Below are 13,228 nucleotides of genomic sequence, written 5' to 3'. Positions count from 1 at the left end.
GAAAAAAAAATGGAAATTTATTTTCAAAGAATAACAAGTATTAGTTGTATGCAAAAAAGTACTATATATTACAATATTAACAACTTAAAATATTTGAAAAAACATATAAAACAATTCGAATGACTCTTAAAATTTTATTAGTGCCACATAAATTAAAATAACGGGAATACCATATATTATTTAAAAATTACATAAAAGTACTATAATACACAATAATTAACAACTTAAAATATGTAAAAAAATATATTAAAATATGTTACTATATGAAATGAAACTTGATTCTAATTTGGCATTTTTTTCAAATAAGCTTTTTCCCAATGTTCACAGTAGGATATTGCAACGTTCACAACACTATGTTTAAGGCGTCTCTACAACATTCAAATTCAAAGATACCTTTGTTGATACACCATAGCTTCGTCGTCTTCTTCCCAGCGACCCCGACACCAGTACAAGCTCCAGCTATGTTCATCAATTCGTTCGAATTTGTTGATAATTTCTGGTATATTCTTTGTCTTTGAAAAGTAATTCAAATTTCGAATTGGGAATTTGACCTATTCCTATCCGATTATTCCCCCAAAATTTATTCTATATCAACGTCTTTCAACTTGTATTAGAGATAGAATCTTGATCAATTATTGTCTCTGTCAAATCTTCTACTTCTCCTGTTCGTTATTGCATCTGTTTTCTAGTTGCTTGGTCATTTTTGCCTATGTTTTTACTTCTTGTTCATCTTTTCTAGCTTTCATTGTTGCTTTTATAATATAGCTGATCGTTCACTCTATGTTCTTGTTAGCTTATTTTATGTTCCAAGAGATAATGGCATTCCATCATGCAAGATGTCAAAAATTTAGTGAGAGCCAAATTGTAAAGTCAAGAATCAAATAACTAGGAAAGGTCTCTATTTGTTGAGAATCAGATTAAATAAATATTAGTAGTAGGGTACGTTTACTTGGTAAATAAAATGTTTACTTACCAAAAAAAAATAGTAGTAGGGTTTCAACAATTGTATTGCTTTTTAGTGAGTAAATTGAAATTACCAGCATGCTTTGAATCGAACTGTTACAAATGCTTATTCAATTCAGTTGGAAAATACAAATTCAATTTAATCTGGACACTACAAAAAAAACATGGTTATTGCGACGGTTTTTTATAGGTAATACGGCGGTTTCAAACCGTCACAATACAATATAACGACGTTTTACGAAACTGTCATAATCTCGTCTGTCACAAACATTTTATGACGGTTTTTAAGAAATCGTCGTAATATATATATATATATAAACCGTCGCAATATTCCTTTGTTAATGCGACATTTTTTGTTGTATAGAGCGGCGGTTTATAACCGTCGTAATTGTAAAAAAATATTTATATATCACGACGGTTTGAAACGCCGTAAATAGTTTTAAAAATATAACACTAATATGTTATGTAACTAACCTTTCGAGGAAACCAATCAATAAAGTCTTTATTAACTATCTTCTCTATATCCGTACTTGAAGGCTTCCGACCCTTCCACCGACTTCGTATATTATCTTTAAATTCACTACATGAAACATGGCAAAGATTCAACTCACACTGAAAATAATCTACTAGCTCAATAACTCAATAGAACATCCAAATTGCTAATTTTGAATTCCTGATTACAAGCTCAACAATTTTCTAAATCATGTACAGTAAAATCAATTCACTCATTTCGACAATAGTTTAATATACATTCAACACATGTGTATGATACCAAATTTAAAGCTAAATGGCCAAAACTCCTTAAATACTTACGCAATGAATGGCATGACTTGTGGACAATTGAGTACCACATATCGATGTGCTTGGCGTTTCACCATAGGTGACAACTCAAATGTTTCAGCTCCTACTCCTTTACCAACTGGTGGAAAAATACTAGAATTTGTTGAGCCTCTGTCCTCAGGATAATCGTTAACACGGCGTGGCCTATTAGTTCTTGTCTCGATCTCTTCAAGATATTGAGAAAAAAAGTTAAGAGCGTCTTCAGCAACGTGTCCTTCAGCTATGCAAGCTTCTGGTTGTGACATGTTTCGCACAAAGGACTTCAAGTGTCCTAAATACCTGATCACAAGATGAATAATTAGTAAATAGATACAATTTTACATATTTGACTTAAAGAATAACTTCCAATTAAAAAATGAAATCTTAATTACCTTTCAATAGCATACATCCACCGAAACTGCACTGGACCCCCAAGTTTTGCTTCAGCGACTAGCTGACAAGTCAAATGAACCATGATTGTAAAGAATGTGGGAGGAAATAATATTTCTAAGTGGTTAATAGTGTGAACATATCCAGACTGCAGCTTGTCAAGGTCTGACAGACTTAAGTTTTTGGCACATAGTTGTCGAAAGAACGAACTCAACTCCATTAGCACGGCAGTCACCTTATCAGGTAAAACTTTACGTATTGCAATTGGTAACAACTGTTCCATGAGAATGTGAAAGTCATGACTCTTCATTCCAAAGATCTTTCGTTGTTTCAAATCAATACATCTCGAAATGTTGCTTGCATATGCATCAGGCATTTTGACATTCTTTAAAGTTCTCAAAAATACATCTTTCTTAAAACCATTTTTCTTTGTATTTGAAATAGTAAACAAAGAAGGCTTATAATTTCCATTCTCATCTAGCCAAAGTTCTTGTCTTATACCCATTTCTTTAAGATCCTTTCGAGCTTGAGGATTGTCTTTTGATTTTTCAGAATCACTAAGCAAAGTGTATATCAAATTCTCACACACATTCTTCTCAATGTGCATAACATCTAGATTATGACGCAACAAGTTAGATTCCCAATAAGGAAGGTCAAAAAATATGCTTCTCTTTCTCCATTGTCTCGATTCATCTTTAACAAGTTTTCCTTTAGCTCTTTTGCGCTTATTATTCATCTCGGGTTTTTTCCTAAAATTAACTGGAATGCCCTCCATTTGTTTCAAGATGTCTGATCCTGATAATGTAATTGGTGGCTCCCGTTGCTCGATTTTTCCATTAAAACGAAGTCGTTGTAATCTAAACCGATGGCCACTTTCAAGAAAACGACGATGTCCCATAAAACACCATTTTCTACTATGAATCAACCTATAAGAATCAGTAGCAAAATTACATGTGGGGCAAGCAAACTCAGTGTATGTGTTCCATCCAGATAAGTTACCGAGCCCGGGAAAATCACTAATTGTCCACATTAAAGCTGCACGCATTTTAAATGTTTCTTTTTTTGAAGAATCAAATGTTTGTACTCCATCGTACCACAATTCCCTCAACTCTTGGATAAGAGGTTGTAAGTAGACATCTATGTCATTTCCTGGCATTTTTTTTCCTGGAATGATCATTGAGAGAATGAATGAAGATTGCTTCATGCATTCCCAAGGAGGACGATTGTATGGAATAAGAATCACTGGCCAAATACTATAGGTTGTTGACATTGCTCCAAAGGGATTAAAACCATCACTAGCTAGGCCTAGCCGTACATTTCGAGGGTCCGTAGCAAATTCAGGATGAAGCAAGTCAAATGTTTTCCAAGCCTGAGAATCCCTGGGATGTCTCATCAATCCATCTTGATTACCCCCAAAAAAATGCCATCTCATAGATTCAGCAGTTTTAGAGCACATGTACAGTCTTTGCAGCCTTGGCTTTAGTGGAAAGTAACGCAAAATCTTTGCAGGTTGCTTTTTATTTTTATCTTTCCATCTAGATGTCTTGCATTTTTTGCATTCTTGCAAGCCTTCATCGTCTTTTCCAAAATATAACATACAGTCATTTGGGCAAGCATGTATCTTGGTATAATTAAGACCAAGTTTATTGATGGTTTTCTTGGCCTCATAAAATGAAGCAGGAATCTTGGCATCTTCAAAGGCATCTTTTAACAATTCCAATATCATACCCATCGCTTTGTCAGTCATTCGGCACAAACACTTTATGTGATACAATCTGATTAGAAAGGACAATTTGGAATACTTCTTACACCCTTCGTATAATGGTTGCTTGCCATCTTCAATCAATTCAAATAACTTGGCATAATCTTCATCCTGCCTTTCAGTATGCTCTTTTTTTAATATTTTTTCTCCATTTATAGGCTCACAAGACACATCAGGTACATTGATATTGTTTTCAATGAACCTAGACGCATTATTAACCATGAATTCCATTGGACTATGGGGCTGCAAGGTCTCTTCTACAGCACGTGTACTCTGAAATGTTTGTGTTATAGTTGCATTTGAATTTTCACCATGCAAATACCAAAATTTATAATTTTCTGGAAAAGGCTTTAAAGTTAAGTGTTCTTGAACAACATCTCTTTCATGCCACTTATTGAAGCCACACCTCGAACATGGACACTTAATTACATGTCCGTCAATAGATCCATACTCAAAGGCAAAATTCAGAAAGTTTCTAACCCCATCTACATATTCAGGAGTATTTCTTGGCTTGCCAATCCAAGATTTATCAATTGACATGGCTCGAAAGAACGACATAGCAATTCAACTTAAAATTAAATAATATCAAAATGAAAAGTGTAAATAACAACTAAGCTTTTCAAGAAAAATACTCTAATTGTAATGCTAACAGTTTGAATTCCTTATTTTCAAGAAAAATACTCTAATTTTCTTATTTAATTGAGTAAAAGAACTGTAGTTCACTAACTAGTTTGCAGAACTCATATCTAGTATTTTGTATATTACATCATCACTATCAGATTCTCAATCTACATCCCAAACAATCAAAGTAAAAATAGAACCTATCAAATGCCAAAATTACTGAGAATTTTCTTCAGTGAACTCTAAGGCTCGAAACTGGAAAAGAAAGTGAACTCTAGATCATAACTTCAGTATTTCTGTAAGGCTCCTCTTTGGACTACAACTAAACTATAACATGCAAAATCAAACTATAACAACAAATCTCTACAGAATAAGATAGAACTATAACAAAAACTAAAACCCCTAACAAATCTCTACAGAATTGTACAGAAATATAACAAAAAGTAAAACCCCAAACAAATCTCTACAGAATAATACAGAAATATAACAATAATTAAAAGCCCTAACAAATCTCTACAGAATTGTACAGAAATATAACAACAATTAAAAGCCCTAACATATCTCTACAGAATAGTATGGAAATATAACAACAATTAAAAGCCCTAACAAATCTCTACAAAATTGTACATAAATATAACAACAATTAAAAGCTACAAACTCAAACATGCATGACCCAAACAAATCGCTACAAACTCAAACATGCATGACCCAAACAAATCTCTACAAACTCAAACAAATAGATGATAAATAGATTCATAAAAAATTCAGATTCACTCAAAAAACTTACAATTGGTTGAGGTTTGAGAGCTTACATTGTAAATTTACAGTGAATTGAGTGTTAATTAAAGTGAATTGAGAGCTTACCGTGATTTGAGCTTGATTTATTGAGTGATTGAGAGCTCAATATCCCACCAAATTAGGAATGGAGTGATTGAGAGCTTTCTTTATCCTTCGGCTGCAGAGCATAAATGCTTTTGAAGTAAGGAACTAAGGAAGTAAATAAGGAAATAAGGAAATAAGAATAAAATAATTTTAGTAATTAGCAATTTAAATGGCTGTCAGCTAGGCAAATTGCTTTTTTTATTGCATTTGAGTAATAAATATTTAATATTCTAATATTTATAATTATTAAGGAAAGGAGAATAATAATTAAATATACTAAAATAGATGAGAAAATTTAAGGAAAATTTAAATGTAAGGAAAAGATGGTAATAAATATAGTTGGACAAATTAGACTACTTTAATAAATAAATGAGTAAATCAAAGGATATAATAATTTTGTTGGGTAAATTTTAAATTTTTAAAAATATTAATGGCGGTTTGAACCGTCGTGATTTAAGTCCGAACCGCCACTACTAAAATATTTAAAATGACGTATTATAAACCGTCGTATTATTTTATATTTGTGGCGGTTTTTGGAAACCGCCGTAATAAAACCGCCGCAATATTTTCGTTTTTCTGTAGTGGGAATTCCTTGCTTACCCCAATGAGTCTATGATCAAACAGGTTAAAATATGAGCGATTTTCTTTTTAAATAGTTGTCAATCATCTTTAAAGAAAGCGTAAGTACAAAAGGAACTTAATACATAATGTCTCTTTATAAATGAATATTTTATCGTAGAGACTTCACTATTGACAACACCCAATTTTGACCTCCATAATCCGATTAATTATTCGAGCTTCCTCAATTTCAAACTAGGTAAAATAATTTATTTTACAAAAGTTTCAATCTATTTTGAAGACAAGTTTTAGATTAGCTTTTGGATAATTTATCTCATTTTTAATTTTATTGATTTAAAATTGTTTCAATCTAATTTATTTAGGTAAAATACCACAAGTTTGTCCAAATCTAATTTAAACCCAAAACAAAAGCTTGTTAGCGGCAACAACCTAATCACTCTTGGGTTCAAAAAGCAAATTTCATACCCAACCTATAAATAACCCCAAATTCCTAACAGCTAACACAAACCTCATTTCAAAATCCCCAAATTCCTAACGGCTATTCACTGTCTTCCTCACCCCAAATCCGTTTTCCCCTTTCTTTTTTTCTCTGAATTTACAGACTTTGTTCACTGTTCGTTTTGCCGCCTATGGCCTCCAAAACATTTCCATTCGTTACTCAAAGTCGGAGTTGGAATCACTAGAAAACTCCTCGCGGTTCCAGTTTGTTGCTTTAAAGAAGGTAATCTCTTTTGTTTCTGTTGAGTTGTTTCGATAGTTTATGTTTCTTTGAAATATTTTGTCTGTATGTTGCTGATTTAATTGTGCTAAGCTTGGGCTGTTTAATTTCTATATTTCTTTCTTCTTCCATTTTATTGGGAATTCATACATTAATTGTAGTTGAAGATGATATAGTTACTTTGTCCTGATTAGATTTTGAAAAATAATCTTATATTTACACATTAGTTTTCTATTGAAAACCTTGATTTTACGTTCCATGTTTCCCTTGTTCATATTGCAACTAGAATTAACTCTTGATTGTTAATATGATTAAAGCTAAAGTTTAGATTTATATTTTGCCTTCCATTGCAATTCAAATCAGTCCTTGTCTCGGGTTGAATTCTTGCTGCTAATACAAGGAGATTTAGTCTTAATTATTTACTTTGAGTCACGGTGTGATAACTTAAGTTAGATTAGAAAACAAAAACCTTACTGAATACTTACAAGTTACACCCGTAATGAGTATGTACATACCTTTCCCAAATTTATGTGACCTACATAGACACTACAATCTGTGTACAATTGGTACATGTGAATGAATCATGCCTGCAGTTCTCAAGTATTGTAGTGGCAATACTGTTATGACATTGAGTTAGATGATAGAATATTCATGTGTTCGTCATCTCGGAGAGTTAAATAACAAGACCATCGGCTCATGTAAAGCATTACAAAACACAGTTTTCACGTTAGCTAGGTACACTAGTAAGGGTTATTAAGAACAAACACCTTACTGACTAGGCTTTTCTTGAAACTGTTCTTCCTGCTTGATAAGCAGCATCTATTATCAAACATCTCAAGAAAAAAAAGAAAAAGCACAACATTGTCTTGATCGATTAACCTAATTCCTAGATATTGGATAAGAAGAAGAAATAGAAAACATTCCTGATTAAAGAAGACCATTAACTAATAAATCCAGACTTTCCTGAATCTTACTGTGTAGCTTTTATCCTTGAAACTAATAAGTACTAAAAGTTAATGAAAGTGATATTAATTGATCTCTGTTGGTGCAGTTCCTAAATCAACAATTGTGTGCCGTAGCTTCTGATGGAAGTGAAAGACCGAAAGATCAAAAGGTATCACATTTATCATCACATATCGAATGATGGAATGTGAGGAAAAGAAACGTTTCTATGATATTGAGCTATTTTTGTGGAGACACTCCGTAGACTTGCTCAAAATCGTGAAGCTACTCGAAAAAGTCGTCTAAGGAAAAAGGTGAGTTCTCTTTCGATGGCACTATTTGCAGTTTCATGTGATATACACTCTATTCATTTTACTTGAGATTAATATGGAAATGCAATTAACAGTCCTTATGTTAGCGGTCATCCAAAATCTGCCTGACTAGATCTTTCCATTTAAATTTTATCTGGTGGGTCTCGAAGTACAGTATCATCATACTAATCAAGATGAAAAAGAAAGGTTTAATGTTAGAATGTATTAATTCAGAATCTAGTCAACCCTGAACAAATGAAGGATTTGATCTGTGTATTGTAACTTTTGTCATATTGCCCTCGCGATAAATGCTTGTAACTGTCAATTTAAAAACCGAAAATTCTGATTCAGCAATTTCTCCCTTTACAAGTGTCACATAATGAGCTAAAGTGTCACACTTTCAATGTGTATCCTACATCAATGTGCACCGATTGTAATGACATTATATCCCTATATTGTTTTTTTGTTGGTCTGGGCATATGTTCAGCAGTTGGAGAGCAACAAGATGAAGCTGACACAACTAGAACAGGAGCTTCAACGAGCTCTGCAACAAGTTTGTTCAGTAAATCTTGTGTCCTTATCTATTTCTTTCTTTGATCACCTAAATATCTAGCACCTGAATAGATATTAGCTCACAATCTCTCCAATCAGTTTTTTGAGACAATGTTTCTCTTTCCCCAAAGGGAATATTTATTTTAGGTTCAGGAGATCAATCACAGTCGATGAGTGGAAATGGTATGCTCATCTTCTGCATTCAGACTTTTGTCATTACAAGTTTTTCACTTCTTTAATATTGTATAATCTAGTATGACTGATCTTTCAAAAATATGAAGAAAACATTATGGCTGAGTAGCGATGTGCTATTCACTCTGTTCTATATCCTTTCTGATATTTGCATCTTAATGGTGGGCTTCCTTATAGTTTTCTAGGTTGATTCTTCGAATGCCTTGGACAGATTGGGTTCTTACTTACTTTTCTTTTTCGTTGTTTGATTCCATCGTTTTATTTTACCATTGATGTTGTAATTGAAATTTAATCTATCAATAAAAGTATTATTTCTCCTAAATACTTTCAGATTCATTAGTGGTCTTCATTTATCGTAATTGTTGAAGCTATATATGTTTCATCATGCCAAGGAAGTTATTGCCTGAAGGCATTGGACATGTACACGTTTCAGTAAAAAGAAAGGGGAATTTTAACTTTGATAAATAATGGAGAAGAATCTGATCAGAATAGGGAAGAAGTTTAGTTTGGAGATTATTGCATTCTTTTGCTTTTTTACCTTTTCTAGATAACTCAAATGCATTCATTAATACTTACCAAGATGGTGCAGGAAGTATGTACAGATAGGGTGTCTGCTTTACACATTCTTTGTTCAAAATTGAATGCTCTTCTTGCACCAAAAGTACAAGAAAAACAATGACTTCTATATTATTTTTATCATTCTCAACTATAACGGAACAGTCTCCTACTTCATTCAATCCAAAGAATCCGGAAAAGGCACAAAAGTGTAGTTCTTCAATCTGCACTTTAGCTCGATTGTATTAACTTATCTGCTCCTCGAAAAACTCATGAGATGCTAACCAATGAGCATTATAAGGCTCCATAGCTGTAATGTGAAACTAGATCCACTAAGAGGCGATTAATTTCCTCTCCATGCCTCTTGCTAACGGAAAATAAAAAAAAATTGTATCGAGAATTACTGGAAAGGTGGAAACAAGACCAGATGCACCACTCTGTACCAATTTCCCTCCTTCTTGGTTGTATGTTTTCATGGAAAGAGGTGTAGGGTCAGCGGTGTAGGGGATTGGGGGGAGGGGGAGAGGTGTAGTAAGGGGGTAGGGTCAGCGGGGTGGGGGTGTAGGAAGGGGTAGGGTCAGTGGGGTGGGAGTGTAAGGGGGTACGAAGGGGTAGGGTCAGCGGGTTAGGAAGGGGTAGGGGTGTAGGGGTTAGAAAGGGGTAGGGTCAGCGATGGGGGGTGTGGGGGTGGGGTGGGGGGACACGAGTGGTTGAGGAAGGGGCAGGGTAGAAAGGGGTAAGGGGTGTAAGTGGGAGGGTAGGAGGGAAAGGGGTAGGCGATGGTGAGGGTAGGAAAGGTTAGGGTCAGTGGGGTGGGGGTTGTAGGGGTAGGGTCAGCGGGGTGGGGGTATAGGGATTAGGAAGGGGTAGGGGGGAGGGGGTAGGAAGGGGTAAGGGTGTAGGGGGGAGGGAACGGGGTAGGAGGTGGTGAGGGTAGGAAGGTGTAGGGGTAGAAAGGGGTAGGCGTGTAAGGGGTGGGGGTGTAGAAGGTAGGAAAGGGTAGGGGTGTAGGGGGTGGGGGGGTAGGAGTGGTTGAGGAGGGGGAAGGGTAGGGAGGTAGAGGTGTAGGAGGGGTAGGAAGTAGAAAGGGAGGGGGGGTACGAGTGGTTGAGGAGGAGAGAGGGTAGGAAGGGGTAAGGGGTGTAGGAGGGAAGGTATGAGGTGGTGAGGGTAGGAAGGGGTAGGGACAGCGGGGTGGGAGGGCTACGAGTGGTTGAGGAGAGGGGAGGGGGGTAGGAAGGGGTGTGGGTGCAGGAAGAAGGAAGGGGTAGGGGTGTAGGGGTTGGGGGGTACGAGTGGTTGAGGAGGGGGAGGGGGGTAGGAAGGAGGGGAAGGAGGTAGGAAGGGGGGGAAAGGGTAAGAAGGGATAAGGGGTGTAGGTGGAAAGGTAGGAGGGAAGGGGGTAGGAAGGGGTAGGGTCAGCGCGATGGGGGGTGTAGGGGGTAGGAAGGGGTATGGGTATAGAGGGTGGGGAGGGGTAGTGGGGGTAGGAAGAAGCAGAGGTGTAGGGGTAGGAAAAGGTAGGGTCAGCGCGGTGGGGGGTGTAGGGGGTACGAATGGTTGAGGAGGGGGAGTGGGGGTAGGAATGGGTAGGGGTGTAGGGGGTAGGAAAGGATGGGGTCAGTACAGTGGGGGGTGTAGGGGGTAGGAAGGGGTATTGGTGTAGGGGGTAGAAAGGGGTATTGGTGTAAAGGATGGGGGAGTAGGGTACGAGTGGTTGAGGAGGGGGAGTGGTAGGAAGGGGTAGGGGGTGTAGGGGGGAGGGAAGGGGTAGGAGGTAGGAAGGGGTAGGGGTGTAGGGGGTGGGGGTAGTAGTGGTTGCGGAAGGGGGAGGGTAGGAAGGGGTAGGGGGTGTAGGGTGGAGGGTAGGAGGGAAGGGTGTAGGGGGTAGAAAGGGTGTAGGGTGTAGGAGGTAGGAAGGAGGGGTACGAGTGGCTGAGGAGGGGGAGGGTAGGAAGGGGTAGGGGATGTAGGAGGTAGGAAGGTGTAGAGGGTAGGGTAGTAGTGGTTGAGGATGGGAGAGGGTAGTAAGGGGTAGGGGTGTAGGGGGGAGGGTAGGAAGGGGTAGGGGTGTAGGGGGGAGGGTAGAAGGGGTAGGGGTGTAGGGGGTGGGGGATAAGAGTGGTTGAGGAGGGGGGAGGGTAGGAAGAGGTAGGGGGTGTAGAGGGGTAGGAGAAGGTAGAGGGAAGGAGGGGCACAAGTGGTTGAATGGGGAGGGTAGGAAGGGGTAAGGGGTGTAGGATGAAGGGTAGGAGGGAATGGTGTAGGGCTAGGAAGGGGTAAGGGTGTAGGAGGTAGGAAGGGGTAGGGGTGTAGGAGTGGTTAAGGAGGGGGAGGGTAGGAAGAGGTATGAGGTGTAGGGGGGGTGGGGGGACACGAGTGGTTGAGGAAGGGGCAGGGTAGAAAGGGGTAAGGGGTATAGGTGGGAGGGTAGGAGGGAAAGGGGTAGGCGATGGTGAGGGTAGGAAAGGTTAGGGTCAGTGGGGTGGGGGTTGTAGGGGTAGGGTCAGCGGGGTGGGGGTATAGGGATTAGGAAGGGGTAAGGGGTGTAGGATGGAGGGTAGGAGGGAATGGTGTAGGGCTAGGAAGGGGTAAGGGTGTAGGGGGTGTAGGAGGTAGGAAGGGGTAGGGGTGTAGGAGTGGTTAAGGAGGGGGAGGGTAGGAAGAGGTATGAGGTGTAGGAGGGGGTGGGGGTACACGAGTGGTTGAGGAAGGGGCAGGGTAGAAAGGGGTAAGGGGTGTAGGTGGGAGGGTAGGAGGGAAAGGGGTAGGCGATGGTGAGGGTAGGAAAGGTTAGGGTCAGTGGGGTGGGGGTTGTAGGGGTAGGGTCAGCGGGGTGGGGGTATAGGGATTAGGAAGGGGTAAGGGGGAGGAGGTATAGGGATTAGGAAGGGGTAGCTACGGGTGTAGGGGGTGGGGGGAGGGGGGAGGGTAGGAGGGGTGGAGGAAATGGGGGGTACGAGGAGGTGGAGGGAAGGGGGGTACGAGGGGTAGAGGGAAGAGAGAGGTACGAGTGGTTGAGGAAGGGGGAGTCTAGGAAGGGGTAGGGCGAGTAGGGGAGTGTAGGGTGGAGGGGGTAGGAGGTGGTGAGGGTAGGGTTAGCGGGGTAGGGGGTGTAGGGGGTAGGAAGTGGTAGGGTCAGCGAGGTGGGGGTGTCGGGGGTAGGAAGGGGTAGGAGTGTAGGGGTTGGGGGTGTATGAGGTAGGAAGGTGTAGGGGTGAGGGATAGGAGTAGTTGAAGAGAGGGGAGGGTAGGAAAAGGTAGTGGGTGTAGGAGGGGGTGGGGGAAGGGAGGCAGGAAGGTGTAGGGGGTGGGGGGTAGGAGTGGTTGAAGAGGGGGAGGGTAGGAAGAGGTAAGGGGTGTAGAAGGAGGTAGGGGAAGGGGGGTAGGAGTGGTTGAGTAGGGGGGTGGAGGGAAGGGAGGGTAGGAGGGGGTAGAGGGAAGGAGGGGTAGGAAGAGGTAGGGGGTGTAGGGATGGGGGATTGAAAGGGTGTAGTAGGGGTCGCAGGGGGTGGGGGTAGGAGTAGGGGGGTCGGAGAGGGGAGGTAGGATAGGGGGAGAGGGGGTTAGGGGTAAGAGGGTTCGGGGTTGGGGAAAGTAAGAGGGGTAAGTGGCGCGGGGGGTGGTAAGTTTTAAGAATCTCCCAAATTTTTTGATTTTTCATGCGTTATGGATCTAGCGCTTGGAGCACCCAAAATGTTTTTTCTCAAATAAAGGAGAACCTCCGTAATGAGTTGTGGAACCTTCATGCATACTCACACTATTTTTTAACGCTTATTTTAATATTTACAAGCTCTTTCTTATGAACTCACCCAAATTTCCCGATATCTCGTGTGTAAATTTTGCCCATTGATCTGGCGCCCGAAGCATTCAAAAAAGATTTCTAAAAAACTTTACGAAAACCTTTGTAATGAGTTTGGTAACTTTCTTGTACAATCACAC

At 39.7% G+C, this 13,228-nt stretch overlaps 1 protein-coding gene across 1 annotated transcript; it reads right to left on the bottom strand.

Moving 5' to 3' along the window:
- Positions 1 to 1,772: 1,772 nt before the first annotated feature.
- LOC125812679 (uncharacterized) lies at positions 1,773 to 5,458 on the bottom strand. Its single transcript, XM_049492168.1, has 3 exons — positions 5,420 to 5,458; positions 2,175 to 4,476; positions 1,773 to 2,082 (listed from the first exon to the last, which is right to left on the bottom strand). Exons 2-3 carry the CDS (start codon positions 4,472 to 4,474, stop codon positions 1,773 to 1,775), a joined length of 2,610 nt encoding a protein of 869 aa, XP_049348125.1. The 5' UTR covers positions 4,475 to 4,476; positions 5,420 to 5,458.
- Between the last annotated feature and the right edge of the window lie 7,770 nt (positions 5,459 to 13,228).

Source organism: Solanum verrucosum, unplaced genomic scaffold (genome assembly GCF_900185275.1).
Source record: "Solanum verrucosum unplaced genomic scaffold, falcon-dt-bn FXZP01000275.1, whole genome shotgun sequence".
NCBI classification, from domain to species: Eukaryota; Viridiplantae; Streptophyta; class Magnoliopsida; order Solanales; family Solanaceae; genus Solanum; species Solanum verrucosum.
This window is presented reverse-complemented; position numbering and strand designations above follow the sequence as displayed.

Coding starts and splice junctions, on each gene's coding strand:
- LOC125812679 (XM_049492168.1), bottom strand. CDS start 4,474: ATGTCAATTGATAAATCTTGGATTGGCAAGCCAAGAAATACTCCTGAA. Junction 2,083..2,174: donor TGGATGTATGCTATTGAAAG/GTAATTAAGATT, acceptor TCTTGTGATCAG/GTATTTAGGACACTTGAAGT.